The following is a 19,869-nucleotide window of genomic DNA, read 5'->3' on the forward strand; positions in this document are numbered from 1 at the left end:
TAATGAGAGCTCAGTAAGGAGGTTGGATATGAGATAGCTATTTACAAACAAGTAAATTTCTAGTATGTCATTGTAAGGATAAAAGGGGGGGAAAATGAGATTCAACTCCCAGAGCAATCATAAATTACACATGGTCCCTGACTTATGGTGGTTTGACTTAATGATTTTTCCACTTTATGATGATGTAAGAGCCATACGTGTTCTTTAGAAATCAGCTAGGCTAAGTTGATGTTCAGTAGGTTAAAGGCATATGATATTTTCAACTTATGATGGCTTTATCAGGATATAACCGCATCATAAGTTGAAGAGCATCTGTAATCAGAACAATTTTGTAAATAAAAATTCTGACCTTATATGTAGGAAATACCTTGACCTACCTTTATGCGAAAATTCAACCAAACATTCAGTTAGCATATGGAACACCTTTGGCCACTCCTTCGGGAAATTCTGACAACTGCTTCCTTTAACCCACCCTGTGCCCTAAGATAGGTTCTGGGCAGCCATGTTTCTGCCCCTGCCAAAGATGATCGGTCCGGGAATGGTCATCTGACATATATTGGGTATCCAAGTTTGTGTTTGTCCAGAAGGATAGTCTGAGACAAAGACTGAGTGCAGGGAATTCATGTGGCAGGTAATCCTAGCCAGAGTAAGAGCAGGAAGGAGGGACACAGGGAAGGAAGAAAACCCAGTAGAGTGTTATTGAGCTGGTTACCACTGTAGTAATAGGAGCTCGGTTCCACTGGGAACCCTAGGTGGAATCATATGGAATGCACCTCAGGATTGTTCCTCTAAAGGATGGAAATCAGGGTGGATTCCTGTCTTCTATAAATTGAGAGTTGTTACTGGGGGGTGATAACTCCTGCATGCCCATCCCACAGCCAACCTGCACCTGTGTGCAAGCTGACTGAGCTACAGAGGCTTTGGGGAAACCCCTGAGGCAGAAACGCTGAACCTGGACTTCGAGATGGGAAATGATCAGGGCTCATAGGAAGTGTCCACAGTGGCAGCCAAAGGCAGAAATAGGCCAAGCAGATGCAGCACAAGGTACTAGGAGCATCTGCTATATTTGGCCAATCAGATTCTTTCCTGGGAATTTAGAATTGAGGTCGAGAAATCAGTGTTCATAACATCATGGGGCCTGTAACATATAAGCTATGGATGGCCACCTGCTGCCCTGCATACTGACTGAGGGACAGGAAGAGATTGTTATCTGTAGAATTCTGATGGGACACAGTGAACCCCATGAAAATAGACTGATCTTGTAGCTCACTCATATAAGTTTAAGTTACACCATTAGCTGACCCTTTTGCCTCCTCTCAAAGTCTACAACCCCCCAAACAACTGTGGCTAACTGCCATTACTTCATTGGTTTCACTTTCTCCCTTTTAAGGTAGTTGTAAGCCATCCCATTAGATTCAAACATTTATTAAGACTTTTTCAGAATCTCTGGTCACAACCTGAAGTCAGGCTAATGACATGCAGGAGACTCTTAATCCTAGTGTGCACCTAAGGGCTTAGTGCCATGGGGATTCAGCTTTTGGCCTAGGCCCTTTAGAAAGGACAATTGTTGAAGAGTCTGTCATTTGTGAATTCTAAGACTCCATATATGTTAGATCCAGCATCAACTCTGTTAGATTTAAAATTATAAAATTGCTAACATTTGACTTTTTTAACTTAAAAAAAATGATTTGTATGGTTTAATATAACCTAAGTAGCACATGTCACAGTCAAGAATTGTTTTTCTGACCTTCCATCTACTCCTCAGCCTGCAGGGTTTAGGATACCAGCCAGACATGAAGGTAAACAGTCACTGTCTGAGAGTGTGGTTTAAAGTCCACACACTTTAAAATCAAATGCACCAAATTGCTATGTACCGTAACCCTTCAAACTTCCACTATTTCCTACTAAGCATGTATAAGAAGAAGGTATTAGATAGGATATAGGTTTGGCTGTCATAACAGGGATTCAAAATGACAGGCATAAACAAACAAACAAAAGGTTTAATATTTTATTTGTTTCATAATCCAGGGCTGGTATGACAGCACCTGTCAGAGACCTCCTATTTTGTTTCTCCACCATTCCTAAGATGTTGCCTTTGTCTGTGTGGTCCCCAAAGAGTCCTTGCTCCAGGTAGTAGAATGGGGAAGAAAAAAAGGAGGGCATTTAAGAGCATGACCCTTAATTTGCATACATCACTTCTTTGCATAGGGCAACAACCAACACTTAGTCACTTGATCATACCTAGTCCCAGGGGAGCTGGGAAATGTAGTCCTTAGCTGGGTGGCCCTGTGCCCAGGTAAAATTTCAATTATTATGTCAGTGAAGGAGAAAAGATATTTGGGTTCAACTAATATCACAAAGGGGAATGAAGAATAACTTTTATGATATTTGGACCATCCTGAGCTTTAAGTAATGAAGCAAGTGGTGACTGCGTCACTTAGTCACACAGTAGCCAAAGTTGTATAAGGCATTTTTCTTGGCTCATGGGGTTTGAGGATGAACAACAGGATCAAGCACCATTTATTCAATCTCCTATTGTAGTCCAGCCTGTAGGTTGTCTACCCAACAGCCATTCCCCAGCTCTCACCTAGAGAACAAAAATCTGATGTTAATCATCCTTTTCCAAGCAGTTGTGTTTTGCATGAGACCCTTAGCAGCTCCCGGGATAAGTCTTAAATGGTCTCAGTATTTTTCAAATTTTTAACCATTACTCAAATTAGGTACTACATTTTATAACCCAACGTGCACATGCAAGTGCACACACACACACACACACACCGCACACACACACACACACACACAGATACTTGACCTTATTATGTTTGATATACTCTGATAGTCTATTTTATTTCATTTTTAAAAAATGCCGGTTGCCATACACTATATTGATTTCCATCCCACCATCCCATTAATGGGTTGCAAACTTAGAAAAAACCCAACTTCTCAAAGCCAAGTAAAGTACCCTCAATCCCTTTGATTAAGGCATGTAAAGAATGTGTTTCTGAAAGGAAAATACATCCCAAACTTTAAAAAAAAGACAAAATAAAATGATGATTACTCTTTTTAAAACTATAATGCTAGAGTTTTTCTAATAAGCCTATTTGACCTTCATCTGAAACTCTTGGGAGTACAACTGTGGTCACAGTATATTTGACTAACAATCCACTACTGACAGAAGCAGAGTTCACAGCTCTGTAACATTAACCCGTAGAAATTGATAAGGTGTTGTTCCTGTATAGCCTCAAAGAAACATTAACTCTAAAGGCGTTATTTTTTGTCTTTGTAGAATGTTAGTCATTCTTTAGCTAAGTGATTTTTTTTTTCACTTATTGTGAGAACACTCAGAAAACCAATTTTTTGTATTCTTTACCAGTAACGTTCATACTATCTATATGGATGAGAATTTATTTCTGCTCTGAACATTACCTGTGACATCCAGCACTCAGGCAACCAACCACTTGGCGACCATGAGTGGAGCCAACCAGACAGGACAAGCCAACATGCTGAAGATGGCAGAGAAGAAAGATGGAAACGATCCAGGGTCATTGATAAATAACCAATTGCGGACACTACATCTGGCCTCTTGTTATGTAAGAGAGTGAATGTTCTTGTTAACAAGGTTTTCTGCATTTTGCAGGCCAAAGCTTCCTTTGTAATACACCTGTTGTGGCAGTCTATCTTAATAAAAACGAGCATTCGATTCGCCCAGTTGGAACTTTTTGCTGATGTATTTCCTTCATATGGTGGTGACTGTTATGGGAGACATGGAATGGTTGCTGAGCTCATCATTCAGCCTTAGAGGCCCTCCCCTCACAGCTTTGGAGAGACTCCTGGTACAATTATATTACATTCTGTGTATTAATATTTGTTTACTTTGTTTTTAATTTTAAATCATTTCTAGGGCTTTATAAATGCTTTCATTTTGTTTTAATATATAACTGTCTGATTTAAAATAATTACATTTTATGTAAAACCATAATCATTTTGTTTCAATAATTTTATTCATTTTCTTTTCTCTCTATATTCATCAGGGGTGCTAGAATTGTAGGCTTACAGTTTTTGGAATCTTCTTTGGAGCAGACTAAACAAAGATATACACTGCCTCTCTCCCTGCTCGCACTCCACAAATGCTCAGATAACCAAAGGCTTAGAGAACCCTAAAAATAAAATCTTTGGAGCTCTTTCTTGAGCGTGAAGCCAGAATGTTTTAACGACCATAATAGACTTACCTTAGAGATCCCAGAGACCACGAGAGAGAGTGAAGCCCTCGGTCTCTCTTTTCTCAAGCAAAACTTTTCCTGACTGGTAGGTTAGAGTCCAGATTAAGCTATTTATGCTAATCAACACCCCAGGGGCTTCCCAAGATATAAAAAGAGGTGATGAACAGACCAAAGTCACCACTCCCTAATACACAGTTGGGATGTAGATTCCTTGGTTCCTGAATAAAGGAATAAAGGGGAGTACTGAACTAAATCCAATAACATTTTCCACCTTGAGCAAGCTGTGTCAGAAGATATTAACAATGGAGCCCCGCTTAAGTCTCTTTTATTGTAGACCAACAAAGCATACACAGACTTGCTAAGCAGCTTTATGCTTCAGCTGTGGGAAACTGAGCTGCAGCCTCCCACTGGAACAGCAGAAATCAGCTCCTCCACAAATTACAGTAGACCCCCCTTATCTATGGAGGATACATACATTCCAAGAACCCCAGTGAATGCCTGAAACTTCAGACAGTACCACTGTATACACTGTTTTTCCTATACATACATGCCTATAATAAAGTTTAATTCATAAATTAGACACTGGAAGAGATTAATAACTAATAATAAAATAGAACAATGATAACAATATGCTGTAATAAAAGTCATGCGAATGTGGCATTATTAAGTAAAACAGAGGTTGCTTGAACACAAGCCCTGTAATACCACAACAGTGGACCTGGTAATCCAGTCAGCTACTAAGTGACTCAGTAGTAGGAAAGCATATACAGCATGGATATGCTGGACAAAGGAATGATTTATGTCCCTGTCAGGATGGAGCAGAACTGCTTGAGATTTCATCACATCACTCGGAATGGTGAACAATTTAAAACTTAGGTATTGTTTATTTCTGAAACTTTCCGTCTAATATTTTTGGACCGCTGTTGGCCGCAGGTAACCCAAACCGCGGAAAACGAAACCATGGCTAAGGGGAGACTACTGTGGTGGGTGTAGTCACAACCAGACACCTCTTAATTCAGTATCAGCAGGTTTAGAGCAGACAAGGTCCAAGTGAGGATGCCAGCAAGGGTGTCTCTGGGCCAATTCTACTCAAATACTGGTTTAATGGTATCTGTTAATGGTTTTCCTCCTCAATTGATGATCACAGAAGCAGTGCATACAGAAAGCGCAAGAAAAGCTGTTTTTGTTCCCTATCCTGTCCTGCTTTTGCTCATGTGTCAATTTATTTAAGACCTCAGAAAATCTTTTGAAGTAGATATTTTGTATTCTCATTTTTCAGATAAGAAAACTGAGATTGAGAAGATTGAGTTACTTGCTTATGGACATAAGATCTGGATCCAAATTTTTGTGTCGTCTTAAGTACCCTGTTCTTTCATTATACAATATTGCCTCTCAAAAATCAACTTTATAAACTCTTTGACAGTTGCAAAGAGGAATCTCAAGTGGTGGTTTTCCAGAGTGTTTGTAGGAAATCCTCAATCCCTCCATGGGATTATCGATGCAGGTATACCTCAGGGACATTGCACCACAAAGTGAGTTGTAATCTTTTTGCTGGTGGAGGATCTTACCTTCAATTTTTAAAACAAAACAAAACAAAACTGCGACATCTGTAAAGCACAATAAAGCAGAGAGCAAAAAAACAATGTATACCTGTAATCAAGCACCCTTTTAATGTATGGAAGGTATTTAAATATCCGAACAAGATATCCAGGATAGAGAGGGTGGAGACATGCTTTGATTGGAACTGGCTTTAGATTCCAGGCCATTAGTAGACAAACATGGCCCTGTCTTCATTGATGTCAGCCTCATTCTTTTAGGTATGTGATATACAATGTTTATGACAATACTCAGTCACTTGTCCTCGAATGCCCTACCTCTCCTGTGAATTCCAATTCAGATGACTTCACAGGTTACACAGTGATTGTAAATATGCTCGATTTAATTCACTAAATATTAACTAAGACTTGTTAAGATCTTACACCAGCCCCTGGGCATAGAGAGGGTGAATAATTCCTGGTCTCTAACCCCAAGTTATTCAATGTCTAGTAGTAAAGACACATAAATAATTAAATCAAAGTGAAGAGTGTCCTAATACGGTGGCTTTCAAACTTATTCGAATGACCCACAGTAAGAAATATATATGTTATGTCTCATTCCAATATATACAAATATAAAATAAGTGTTATTTAAGGTCCACTAAATTGATTTCATGACCCGCTAATTTTATGACCCCCAGTTTGAAAACCATGCTCTAATGGATGTACAGAGTCTATGGGAACACAGGAAAGGGAGCTGGTAACACCCCAGGAGTGAGGTTGGAGAGGACAGTGAGAGTTCTCCGGGCAGACAAGATGCCAAAGGTATTCCAGCCACAGGAAGAACCTGGGAAGGACAGTGCAAATGTTATAGATTATCCTCACAAGTAGAACACAGAAGGGATCGAGTGCACAAGGGCAAGGCAGGTGAAACCTGGACTTTTTGTTAAATATGGTAAATTGAACACATACATTTGACGTTTACTCCCTTCTCAAACTCCAGTAAAAAAACAGCAAAGGAATAAAGAGAACATATGAAGAAAGAATACATAGAGGTACGACAAAAATACTTCGGAAGAGGGATGACTGGGGATGTGAGAAAGCTAAGATCTAAGTGCTAAACAAGAAACAAGCCAGCCCCTTGGACTGCAGAACCTTGGAAAGGCTCAGGGCTGGAAGCAACAAGTACCTCCAAAGGTAGGATAGAAGGATGGGGCTGAAAATAGAAGGATGAATTTAATCTATATAAAGAACAGTTAGATTCCCAGAGTTCCTCCTCTAATGTGGGCAGCCAGGTGATTGGCCCTACTCCCACTCCAACAGAAGGCAGGACATGTATTCTCTAGAGAGAGTGAACTAGACGGACTCTGGGCTTGGGGTCACCAGCCACAGCTGAGGGTGAAGAGGAGGAGAAGCAACAGCCTTATATCACTCGACAGCCAAATTTATATTCCCCAGGCCTTAGAAGAAAGATCCATGGATATTGGCATTTAAGGGTTCCCAACAAAATGATTGTCACTGCCAAATTACCCCAGAGGGAAGATGCCAACCAATGAGTTCTACCTGTGCCTAGAGAGCATTCCATTGGCCTTTAAAAGCCTCTGCTTATACATGAAGGAGCAAACTAGGATTTGAGAGGAAGTCTCTACCGTGAAAGACAGAGATCAAAATAAAGAAACAAATGAAGGAGTGTGGGTAACAGGGACAAATGCAGAGAACATAAAAGTATAATTCATGTAATAATATTAATAATAATAGACTGCATCTAACATATTAATATCAATAATAAAATATATTCATACAAATAGAATATTGTATATAAATAGACTATATTAATACAAATAAATAATAGAAGACATTAATACAATATCTTCAGAGAGCATATTTTTCATCTAAATCACAAGAGCAAGAAACTATAAAAAAGGATATTTAGAAAACAAAGTGGTTAGACATAAAAAATATAATCACGGAAATAAAAATCCGGAAGAATGGTTGTAACATGAAGTTGAGAAAATATTTTAGAAAGTAGAACAAAAAAGATAAATCAATGGAAAATAGGAAATAAAAGATAAGAAAACCTTAGTCCTAATGAGTCAAAGTTGGTCGGGTGGAAAGTAGGGGAAAATGTTCCCGAGAAGGAGAGACACAAACGCAGATGAGTAATGAGTAAGAATGGAGAATTACAAATACTTGTTCTGTGGTTGGCAAGTCACACTAGAAGGGAGAGATGGGCAGAGACATGAAGCTGAATACCCAGGTAATTTTTGTTCTGTTTTGAAATGCGTGCTTATCATCATCTACATGCAGGTGGTAAAACTGAGATTCAAACTCAGGTCTTAATTGCAAGTTTAATATTCTTTTAATATAGCCAGAAGGCAGAATAATTTAGATCACTAGTTCTCAACTGGGAAATGTTGCCTCCAGGGAATATTTTAGGGGTGGAGTTGGAGGAGGGTGCTATTGTCATTTAACGAGTAGAGGCCAAGGATGCTGCTAAACATTCTACAATGAACAGGACAGTCCCAATCACCAATAACAAAGAATTATTTGGCTCAAAATGTCAAAGTACATATAGTCAGTCAATAGTTGAGAAACTCTGGTTTAGATGAAGTAGAAAACTGAGACTGAGTTCAAATTCTAGTGCCAATAAGTATTACTTGTTAGAGATTGACAGATCAGGGCAAAACGGCTTCACTGGTATTTCAGTATGTATTTTACATAAAACAATAATTTATTTTTTAAGCAAAATGTTCAGCACTTTAGAAAGTAAAATTCTTAATACCTTTGAAAGACAAACATATGTATTATAAATACACATATACTAAATGTGAAACTATATGATAATTAAATATACTTTATTTTAATATAAATCATTAGCATGTAAACTAATACAATATTAAAGTAAAAACTAAATCAATAAAAATTAAAATGTAATACTAAATAATTGAAAATAAACTTATTTGCTCTTTTTAAAATAGTGATTTAAAGAAAATAATAAAGGTATTACTGTTAAATTTTAAGTGTATTTTTTGCGTAAGCTTTTCTAGCTGCCAAAAAAATTCTTTTTGGTGTTATACTACTCAAGAGAATGTGAAGAGATGGTTATAAACTTAACTTTAAATATATTTCTTTGACTCTTGTTCAAATAATATCATCTCCTGTTTGATAACTTTGAGATCTTTTTGAGTAAATATTTTTGTTCCTCTAGGTGGATATGATTTTTTAAAAATTTCTAGCAAGCTCTAGTTTTTGTATCAAATGGAAAATTTCTGATTTGTATTTATCTTCTTTAATTTCATGAAGTAGATTAAGATTCTGACGCAGAGAACCTATATTAATTTTAATGTCATTCCATTCCTAATTCTGCTTGATTTTAGTATCTTTGGACTAGAAAAAATATTCTTACAATAAAAGCTTATTGTGTCCATTGCATTTTTCCCCCTCTTCTTGAAGTCCGTGGACTGCAACAATACTTTCTAAACAAATAGACCTTTGTGTGTTCAAAATTTTAACACAGCTATACCTCATTTACAAATGATTCAGAATTTAGATTTATTTTTCTTACATTGAATAAATGATTTTATCTCAACTAGAATTCTATTTTGGTACTTTAAAATATAAGGGTATGTGGGAACACCAGAATAAAGAAAAACAGTACTGTCATCACAGACAGCTGTGCAACTTTGGGCAAGCCATTTTGCCTCACAAAGCCTCAATTTCCTCATCTGTAAAATGGGGTGAAAGGGAAGGGGTTTCTACATCAAAGTGTGGTGGTGAAGATTGCATAAAAAGATACACGTAAAGCACTTAGATCTATGAATGACATATACTAAATAATTTAACAAATATATATTATTAGTTGTTTAACTGTATGTATTATTAGTTATTACTAAATTTGTTCATGTGATACACTTTCTTTTTTTTTTAATGTGTAGATTGTTACTTCAGATCCTTTAATGTAATTTCCAGATGAACTTGGTGTGGTGGTTTTAAAATGTGTCCACCAATTCTTTGTTACTTCTCACTTTAAGGGTGTGGGCTGGGTTCAGTGACTTCCTTCTAACTAATGAAATGTGGTGGAAGTGATGGAGTGCGACTTTTGACAATAGGTCGTAAAAAGCATTGTGGCTTCCTTCTTGCTCTCCCTTAGGTAACTTGTTCTAGGGAAGGCAGCTATCATGCTGTGATGACACTCAGGTAGCCATAGGGAGAAAATAGTGTGATGAGGAACTGAGGCCTCTTGCCAACAGCAAGTGAGGAATTGAGGCTTCTAGCTAATTGCTTTGTGAGTGCACCATTTTGAAAGTGGATCCTTCAGCCCCAGTCGAGCCTTCAGATGACTGTACACAGCCCTGGCTGATATTTTCATTGTAATCTAATGGGAGACCTTGAACTAGAAACACCCAGCTAAGCTACTCTCAGATTTCCAATCCTCAGAAACAGTGCGAGATAATGTTTTTTGTTTTAATTGCTAAGTTTTGGAGTAATTTGTTATGCAGAAATAGATAATCAATACACTTTGGTACTGACACTCTTTATCGATGTATAAGACACATACAGAAATGTGTAGGGGCCAATGAATTTTTACGAATTGAACACTTCCACATAACCAGCATTCAGATCAAGAAATAAAACATTACGAACCCCTAGAAAATCCCTCCATTCACCTCTCCCCTTTCCTCAAGGATAGCCACTATCTTGACTTCTAACAATATAAACGTACTTTATATAAATGGAATTATACATCACATATTCTTCTGCGTCCAGTTTCTCTTACTCATTTTATTTATGAGATTCATCCACATTTTGTGCCTAATTGTAGCTTGTTCATTCTATTGAGTTATCTGAATATGCTACAATGTATTATCCATTGCATAGTAAATTTCTGTTATTTTTATCATATGTACTTCTTCCCAAAATTTTGCTACATTTGCTTTATCATTCTTTCTACACCCACACATCATACATTCATATACTCATTTATTTACATTTCCAAACCATTTGATGTAATTTGCAGAGAACATAACCCTATACTTCTAAATATTCAAAATATGTGTTCTAAAAACAAGAATAGTCTCTTATATAATCAAAGTGAAATGATCAAATTCAAGAAATTTTATTTCGATACCGTCTTTTATCTAATATATAATCCACATTCAAATTTTACCAGTTGTCCCAATAGTGTCCTTTATAGTAACTCTTTTCCCCCACCCAGCATCTGATACAACATCACACTTTGTATTTATTGCCATGTCCCTTTGGTCTCTTTTTTTAATCCTGAATAGTTCCTCAACTTTTCATTATCTTTTATAAAACTGACATTTTCAGAGTAAACTCACTTTTTATATTTAAAAAGAAAAAAACCCCAGACTTCTTTTAATCTCATTCTATTTCTGCAGTCATGTTTTTTTTTTCAAGCAAACACTAATACATGTAATTGATTATTTTGATCAAAATATTTAGTCGAGTCTAAATAGTATGGTCAAAACTGTTTTTGAAATAATATGATCATTCTATGTAATCACAGAAGATCAAGCTATTTGGGCAAGCTCACCTTAAACTCAGAAAAGCCTCTAGCTCCAAAACCAGTAAATATGAACCTCCAAATTTAGATCATTTTCATTGCCTTTAATCCAGTCAAGGAACAAAGAGCTCTCTGGTCTGTCTGTGGGTTATTTAAACTTAGCTACCATTCACTCTAGAACAATAACAAACAAAGACGAGATATTCACTGTCAAAAGATATGTACCAACCACCACATCTATTGACACTGCTTCAATAGTCAGAATTCCAATTCGGTTTAGTCCAACATTCATTTATTGAATGTCTACTATGGGCCAGGCACTGCGCTAAGCTCTAGGGATATTCAGACAATTAAGACATAGTCCTTGCCCTCAAGAGTGACCAGTAAGTATAGTGAAAGCTATACATATACACATATACCCATATAACCCATATGCCGTACTTATATAGAATGAAGCTTCTATGTAAAATAGATACATAAAAAACCAAACAACAACAACAACAACAAAAACAAAAACAAAAACAAAAGTATATGAAGGGAGCACTAGAAGAGCAGGTCTGATATGAAGGACAGGTGACATGGGACATCAGGGAAGGCTTCATAGATGAGGTGTGGCCTGAAGTACATCTTAAAAGACACTTGAAGTATTTGCCAAACAGAGGATTATGGTGTGTGTGTGTGTGTGTGTGTGTGTGTGTGTGTGTGTGTGAAACGGTTTGCAGAAGGCAGCACAGTTAAGCAGAGAGAAGGGCAAGCTGTGGGGTTTGATGCTATAATATAAAGAACAAGACAGGGCAGGGGCATATCTCAGACCTCTTAATGCTATCAAGGAGCTTGGATGATGTCTTGTAGGAAAAGAGCCTTTGATTAATCTCGATTAATCAACTTGTCCACAAGTGTAGAAAGCTAATCTGTGGCAGTATTCTAACTGGCGGTATTCTAACTTATGCATCATACAATGTAGGTATTATTTTCTTAAACAGCAGAAATATCATCAAATCTGTATTTTTAAAATAATCTAGCCATTTTTAGGGGCATGAATTTAGGTGGGGGACAAGAGTGTGGACAGGGAAACTTGCAGCAGGCCAGGTGAGAGATGAGGAGGTTGTGAATCAGGGCTGTCATGGAGGTGACAGAATCAAGAAATAATTTGGACATAAAATTAGCAGCAACTGGTGATTGACTGGATGTGAGATGTGGAAAAAGTTGGCCTTCATAGTTGGTGATGCCAGCAAGCAAGATGGCAAATACAGAAAAAGTCTGTTTAGGGGAGGTGAGGGGCAGAGTACACAGTGGAAAGAGGATATGTGTCCAGTTTTTGGTATGTTGAACAGAAGGTACCCATGGAACATTCAGGTGGAGATGCCTAATTGGAAGTTCTGGGAAAGGAGCTAAGATTTAGAAGTTATCAGCATATGAATGGAAAGTAATGGGTTAACAAGTGATTGCCCAGGCAGAGTGCAAAGAAGTGAGCCAGTGACAGACCAAACAAAAAACAAATATTTAACGGAGCAGGTGGAGGAAGTCCAAGGGTACTTTAGTTGGACACTAAAAGCAAAATGACATAGTGTGATATATTGTTCTTCCATGATGGAATTAGCACTTCTTAGAATCTCTGTACTTGATCTTTGTACTTTTAAAGATCATTTAAATCTACTGTTTTTCAATATCCCTTGGTCAGAAAAACAATTTCTGTATATCACAACAGTTCCCCATATGATGATTTTCAGCCTTCATTTCTGGAGATCCTCTCCTGTGTACACTGCAATTTGTCAACTTGCTCACAAGTGTAGAAAGCTAACCTGCGGCAGTATTCTAACTTATGCACAGTACAATGTATTATTTTTCTAAAATTAACTTTATGAGCAGACACATTACACTATTATCCATTTGAATATATAGTTAACTAAAATGCACTGCCCTCCTCAATGTAAACATGTAATCAACTCTTCTTCCCCAGCCTTTACTTCTTCAGTTGATTTTTGCTTAGCCTAATTGTAGTTTTCCCATTTCTGCTTTTCTTCACTCATATAAAAAGCTTTCTTGTTCTTTTCATCTTGGGGGCAGGAAATGGCCAGGGAACCTGACAGTAGAAAAAAAAATGTAGACAAATATGTAGCAACCATCAGACCAAAGTGAATGTCAAGAATGAACCTTCCTGAAACTCCAAACCTATGGTGAATGTTTTGATCCAACTACAGGGTTCTGGCTCTATCTTCAAATTTTAAGTTTAACAAGAAAATGGATTAAAGGTGAGGCATCTGGTAACCATCGTCTTTCTGATTGGTTAATTCTATTTTTTTTTTAATTGCTTGTACATTGAGTAAAACTGTTTTCCCATTTTCTTCTGAAATTTCTAAATGATTCAAAGTTCACGTTCATTTGGTGGCAACGGACAGGGCCTCAGTCAACCCTGAAAGATTGTCTCTCGGGCAGATGTGAAACAAATGGAAAAAAAATCCTCAACGTTTAGATGTGGCATGGGATTCAACCTCAAAAAGTTGAGTGGCATTGCCACATGGTATCTTCAGCTGAAGGCCAAGGATGTGAACTCATAAGGGTCATCGCTTAGTTCTGGATTTTCTCTAATGTTTTTCCTCACAGAGTAAGGATTGCTGCAACCATTCTTTGTGAAGCCAAGATATCAGATTGGTTCTTCAGTTCCCATGTCCTTGAGCATCTTCCCATTTGTGTCCCATTAATGGACACGTGCTTCCTGTTCCAGTGCGACTACTGGAGCCAACTGGCTTGGGGTTTAGATCCTGTCTCCACTATTTACTAGAACAGCGGCCTTCAGGAACACTAACCTGTCTGTAAAACAGAGTTAATAACAGTACACACCTCAAGGTTGTGAGGAAGAGTTACTAAGTGTAAATCACTTAGAAGAGTGCCAAGCACATATGCATTCAACTAGTGTTAGATATGATTTTTTTGTGTGTTCCTTGGTCTGAAGTCAGTTTTGATACAGGTATTGGTCCTGCTTTAGTTCCCTCAGTACGGATAAATCAGAAGTGAGCAAGTTAATTATTAGCATGTAGATAGATGGTTAAGGTTACAGGCAACATAGTAAGAAAATGATTGTTATGCTCCCCAAATTTCTATTAATTGGGAAGACAAGGCAATTTCCTCCTGTATACACTTTATTTATGCATGCTAAATCTCACTGAACATATCACACTGTCAGGGGAGACGGCTAAGAGCAAGTTAGGGTAATTCTAGCTTCCGGCCTTGTTTTGCACCATGTAAATAAACAGCCAGGGGCAATATTGGGGACAAGGAGGTAAGGGGTGAGGTGGGGACAGTGTGGCAGAGCTTGCAGTGAGGCAGGCAGGCAGGCAACAGCAGTTCTAGCCAATCAACACTTTATTTTTCCAGTCAATACCTGCACAGATGTTACTATCCACTTCCTGACCCTAGTAGGGGGTCCCGCCACTCTTGAACTACCCATGGCCTAGAGAAGCAGATCTCCTTTTTTCCCCTGGGATAGCAAGAAAGCCCCTCATCTCCACAAGACAGAGCTCCTGCTCACTAATGCAGTGCTGGTGCGTGTGCTATGGGATCCTGGCTCTGCTCTTGTATCACGAAAGGCTGAGATGAACCAGGCCCAAGGTGCAGTGGAGGTTCCACTGGCTAGTGACCTAAGTGCTCAACTACTGGCCTGACCCGCCACCCCAGGTTTAGTCTGTACCTCTCAGACAGGAACCTCCCTAAAGTTCAGCCAGGAAAGGAGTAGCTGGCAGGAGTAGCTGAGCTGCTAAGGACCGGACACAGCAGGGAAATAAAACAGAGAAGAGTGCAGGACAGAAGAGAGAAATGATAAAGTGCCTGAACTAAACAACCAAGTGGGACACGAGGACAGAGCAGCAAAGGTCCCTGAGGATAGGAGGAAAAAGAAGGGGACAGACCACCAGGGCTTGGGGAAGACTGGAATGAGAATAGAGATGAGGCAGGGAGGCAAGTGCAGGCTGTGGGAAGGACTTTCCTAGTCCTGTTCACATCCACTAACCCAAATGTAAAATTATTTACAAACTTAAAACCTATCCCAGGTACTGTACCAGGCCCAGGACAGCAGGCAGGCAGGCAGAGGGTGGACTGGCTACCATCTGACAGCCAGCATCCCCCCATATCGCCCCTCCCATAGTAGGGAAAGGAGGAGACACTGACATCCTTAGCCAGGAAACCCTACTGTGCCTGCAATCCCTTCCACCGCTCATGGCTCGGCCAGGGCCTGAGCCTCTTGGTCTGACTGTATCAGAGAAAAGGTATTGGACCCTGGGGGTGGAGCATCAGGGGGGTCTGGGGATATCTCTGGCCCCAACCCCAGCTCTGCATTCAGCTGCTCCAGCTCCCCCTGATCCAGCAACTCAAAGTCCTCAGTGGTGAGTGCCTCTTCTTCCTTAGGGGCAGGCAGGGGCTGGGGTGAGTTCTGGGAAAGGGGTGGGAGCACTGAAGGGGAGGGAACCAGGTCACTTTCAGCAAGGCAAAGTAGGGGTGACAGGGTGCTGGAGGGAGTGGTGGGGTCACCACTCATTGCCTCTGGGCTCAGCGTCTCCACTGGTGCTCCAGGGGAGAGCTTCACTTCATCTGTGGGAGAGCCTGCCCCATTGAAGTGCGTGTTCACAAAGTGAAGGGGGGATGAGAGCCGAAGCAACGTCTCCTTGGCTGCCACATCTTCCTCCTCCTCCTCCGAGTCCAGGTCCTGCCTTGAAAGCGCCTGAGGGGAGCCCAGCAGGTCTTCGGGAGGGGCCAACTCTGACTCCTCTCCCTCCCCCAGCTCCCGGCTCAGGGCCTCCTCTGGCTCACTTGGCAGGCTCTGCTGGTCCAAATCTGTGCAGAAAACTAAGCATCAGGAATGGGCCTGCTGTTCTGAATGGTCACAAAAAGCTGATAGGTTCCAAGATGAGAAATCAAGAAATGGGATGCTAGACCAAGCCTTAGGTGTGAAGGCCTTTAAGGAGCTTGAAGTAGAATTAGAGGGTCAGTTCCTCCCCCCAAAACATGGGGGCAACAATCAGAAAGTACAGCCAGCACACCATGACAGGGAACAGGTAGACTATGAGGGACAAAGGGCTTCCCTACCCTCCGAGACATCAGTTAGTTGTGGAGTTGTGGCCCGGGATACAGAGAAGCCACCACTCTCCAAGATAGATGCCTCTTCATCTGACAGCTCTGAGTCTGTAATGGCCAAAGCCAGTGCTGTTTTCTTCACATCCACCTGCAGGAGAACCAGGATGAACACAACAGGTGAAGGAAAAGAGAATCAATTTTCTAGGAGCACCCCTCCAAGGGATCCCACCCCCTTGAGAGGTGGCTACTCTAGAGTAGAGAGATTTCCCCAGCCTTCAACTTGACACCCATCTCCCTTAGACCTCACCACTGGGGAGAAGCCAGCCAGTTCTGCCTCGCTTTCGCTCTCTGTCTCTGCCAGTGGCTCATCACCTCCAGGGGGTGCGTTCTTCCCTTGCCGCTCTAGAGAAGCAAGAGCAGTAGGGCAGTGACCAAGCAAGAACAGTGGTGGGGGACAAACATAGCTAAGGGACTGGACAGGATCTAAATTTCAGGGCGTTACATGAGCCATAAGCCAAAGCCCTCCCCCCCGGGTTATAGAAGTGCCTTACTCCTCTTGTCGTGTTTGTGATGCAGGGCATCAGCTTCTGCCTTCATGCTGTAGTCCAACTGCATGAGCAGGGGCTCGAGGCGAGTGTACATCCTCTGGATCAGCTCATGATAAACCACCAGGGGCCACAGCAGGATACTCAACACTAGGGGTTAGAGTATCCACTCAGAGCTCCCTATGCCTATTTCCTAAGGGACTTTATTCAAACAGGAAGGGCTGGAGGAAGGACAAGATCCTTCCTAGAGGCTGTGCTAACCTCTTCCCTTCACATCCATTGCCCTCCTCCCCAAATGACTTTTCCACTGTTACTAATACTACAGCACCCCCTGGAAATCTCTGTAAACAGGTAATGGGAGCAGAGGAAAAGCACAGTCCTCTTTTAAGGTCAGTACAGGAGAAGAAGACAAGGAGAGGGCTTTGGGAAGTAAAGGGTTAGACCCTACTCACAGACAATGTAGGAAATCATGATCCCTGGAACATAGTGCCCCAGCACAGCCAACACAGCACAGCCGGAGCAGACTCGAACACAGAACTGCAGAGAAGAGTGGAGTCTAAGAACTGTGGAGTGAGGTATGCACCCCACTCATCTGGGTTACGAAATTACTGTTCAGCTGGTGGAAGGAGGAGTATGCCCTCTAGGAATGCGGTGATCCAGTCTAGTCAAGAGGATGCCCAGGACCACCAATTCATAAAGTTTGCAATAGACATCACTGAACACCTATAATTCACACTGGTCTGCCTTGGAAGGAAATAGTGTCAGAACATCAGAGCTTATTCTTTGAGGCAGAAAGTCTCTATCAGGTGACTAGCTGTGAATGTTGCCTTAGGGAGGTACCAGGTCTCTTCCTTCAGCCTCCAGAGAATACAAGTCGCTCCTTCCCACTATTTCCTCATAGTGTAGAGAACTACTGTATGATGTGGGGGAGATTACCTGAGCTGGATTCTGCTTCTTGTACTGCAGCAGCTCCTGCAGGTGAATCTGGAAGGTGAGCCAGCTCTCAGCCAGGTATCTGCACAACTCGGGCACACTCAGCAGGTGCGGCCGGGCGCCTGACCCCGCACCCTCACTGGGGAGACATGACATGACCCCTGGAGGCCTCAGATCCCAGCTTCCTAGGAACTCAAATCTCTCTGAGAATGCCAATGAGATCTTCAGTCTAAGGAAAGAGATAACCCCACTTCCCAAAAGGAGGTTGTCCTGATCCTGGGAAGCAAAGCCCAGAGCTCCCAAAACCTCTGCCTCAAAAGGAACAAGAACAAACACCTACATAGGAAACCTGTGACCAACTTCATTACTAGTCCAATCACTATGCTGGGGTCTGCGCCTACACCATGGTGACACTGGCACCAATGCAAGACAGGATTTGGGCATTTGTCTTCAAGAGGTGGCCTGCACTCACCTGTCGGAGTGTGGCTCCTCTGGGGATGATGCTATAGAAAGAGAAGAAAAAGTCACTGAATGGTAGGGGCTCTGGGAGACACTCCCCATGGCAGACATAGTTGCCCCTTCTCTGCTCTCCCAGGGATCTTTCTTCAAACGCCTATTGCAGAGAACATTAGTCTGTCATTTGCATATCTGTCTTCTTTAGACTTTACCCTTTGCAAACACAGGAACCATATCTCATGTTTACATCTGAGCAACTCACACACAGCCTGGCACCTAGTTGCTCCAAAAGGCCTATTAAATAAATACATGGACAACAAGAACGACAATGAGAGCTAACGTTTACGTAATTTCTATCACAAGTAAATCTCTACCATAAGCACATAACATGTGTTAACTCATTTAATCTCTATCTCCTGATGAAGTGAGTTCTACCACCCATTTTACAGATGAGAAAACTTTTACAAGGTCACATACATGGTAAATGGCTGAGAAGGCAATGAAACCCAGGCAATCTGACTACAGAATTCATAATCTTAACTACTACACTCAAGAGTAACACTAATTTTGAGAAAGGGGTAAATCTCGATTTCCTAACTGGGGGAGTGCTGGTGATTGGGAGGCAGGTGGCCTGCTGTTCACTGCCCTCACCATTCAACCCACCCGGCAGGGTCAGCCACAAAGCAAGTGCACGATGCGGCTTGCTGAATGAAGGAAATTACACTCACCTGAGATGTCAGGGAGGAAGCGAGGCTGCCAAAGATCTAGCAGAAAATAGGCCAACAGTGAGATGCTGAGCAGGAAAAAAGGCCGGAGGGACGACGAAGACAGCAACCTTAGGGAGAGACAGGCACCTCAGCGGTGAGTGGATGAGAGGCTCCCGCAGCCATCGCAAAAGGAGGAAAAGACGGGGGAACGGGAACCTCCACGCCTAATTCGAGACTCGAAAATAAGAGGAAGGGGGCAACCCGGGCGGGCAAGAGTCTTTAAAAACTAGGAGATGGGCCATTTCCCAGGGCAAGTGTCAACCCCAGAATGGGGAAGGGTACCCGGCCCCTCCCGCCCCCGCTCTCCCGCGCAGCCCGGCCCCGCCCCCTCCTCCGCGGCCGTTACCAGAAGAGGCCGTTGAGCGCGGCGGCCGTGACCAGGCTGTGCAGCGGCTTCTCCCACACCAGCAGCCGCTGCGCAGCCGCCAGCACTGCCTCCCAGCCGCGGAGCCGCAGCCACAGCGTCGTGGCCAAGCGTCCAACCGCCTCGGCCGTGGCCGTCTCTTCCTCCGCCTCGCCGGTGGCCTCGCCCATGCCTAGACTCAGACCCAGACCCAGGCCGAGGCTCGGGCCCAGCCCCGCGCCCCCACCCGCGCCGGTGTTACCTCCGCCACCGCCGCTCGCCATAGCCCCGCCGCAGCCGCCGCCCGAGCCCGCGAGGAGCCAGGGCTGCGCGGCCGCCGCCGGGGGCGCGTCTGGCGGAAGGGGGCGCAAGTCGCGGAGAGCGCCGCTGGGGCCGCAGGCAGCCCGTCACGTGACGGCGGAGCGACGGACCCGTCACGTGACGCGCCCTAACCTCCCGGATAGAACGTCCCGCGCCTG

At 42.0% G+C, this 19,869-nt stretch overlaps 1 protein-coding gene across 2 annotated transcripts; it reads right to left on the bottom strand.

Annotated features, from left to right (window-relative positions):
• Window positions 1–14,401: 14,401 nt before the first annotated feature.
• RETREG2 (reticulophagy regulator family member 2) lies at window positions 14,402–19,801 on the bottom strand. Of its 2 annotated transcripts, none has more exons than XM_016156712.2 (9): window positions 19,394–19,801; window positions 19,009–19,115; window positions 18,297–18,327; window positions 17,828–17,875; window positions 17,344–17,428; window positions 16,898–17,041; window positions 16,654–16,748; window positions 16,359–16,494; window positions 14,402–16,106 (listed from the first exon to the last, which is right to left on the bottom strand). In XM_016156712.2, exons 5-9 carry the CDS (start codon window positions 17,360–17,362, stop codon window positions 15,490–15,492), a joined length of 1,011 nt encoding a protein of 336 aa, XP_016012198.2. In that variant the 5' UTR covers window positions 17,363–17,428; window positions 17,828–17,875; window positions 18,297–18,327; window positions 19,009–19,115; window positions 19,394–19,801; the 3' UTR covers window positions 14,402–15,489. The 2 variants fall into 2 exon arrangements, with proteins under 2 accessions (XP_016012198.2, XP_016012196.2); XM_016156710.2 differs by having other exon boundaries at window positions 17,828–17,963; window positions 19,394–19,765.
• Between the last annotated feature and the right edge of the window lie 68 nt (window positions 19,802–19,869).

This window comes from Rousettus aegyptiacus, unplaced genomic scaffold (genome assembly GCF_014176215.1).
Source record: "Rousettus aegyptiacus isolate mRouAeg1 unplaced genomic scaffold, mRouAeg1.p scaffold_m13_p_2, whole genome shotgun sequence".
Classification (NCBI taxonomy): domain Eukaryota; kingdom Metazoa; phylum Chordata; class Mammalia; order Chiroptera; family Pteropodidae; genus Rousettus; species Rousettus aegyptiacus.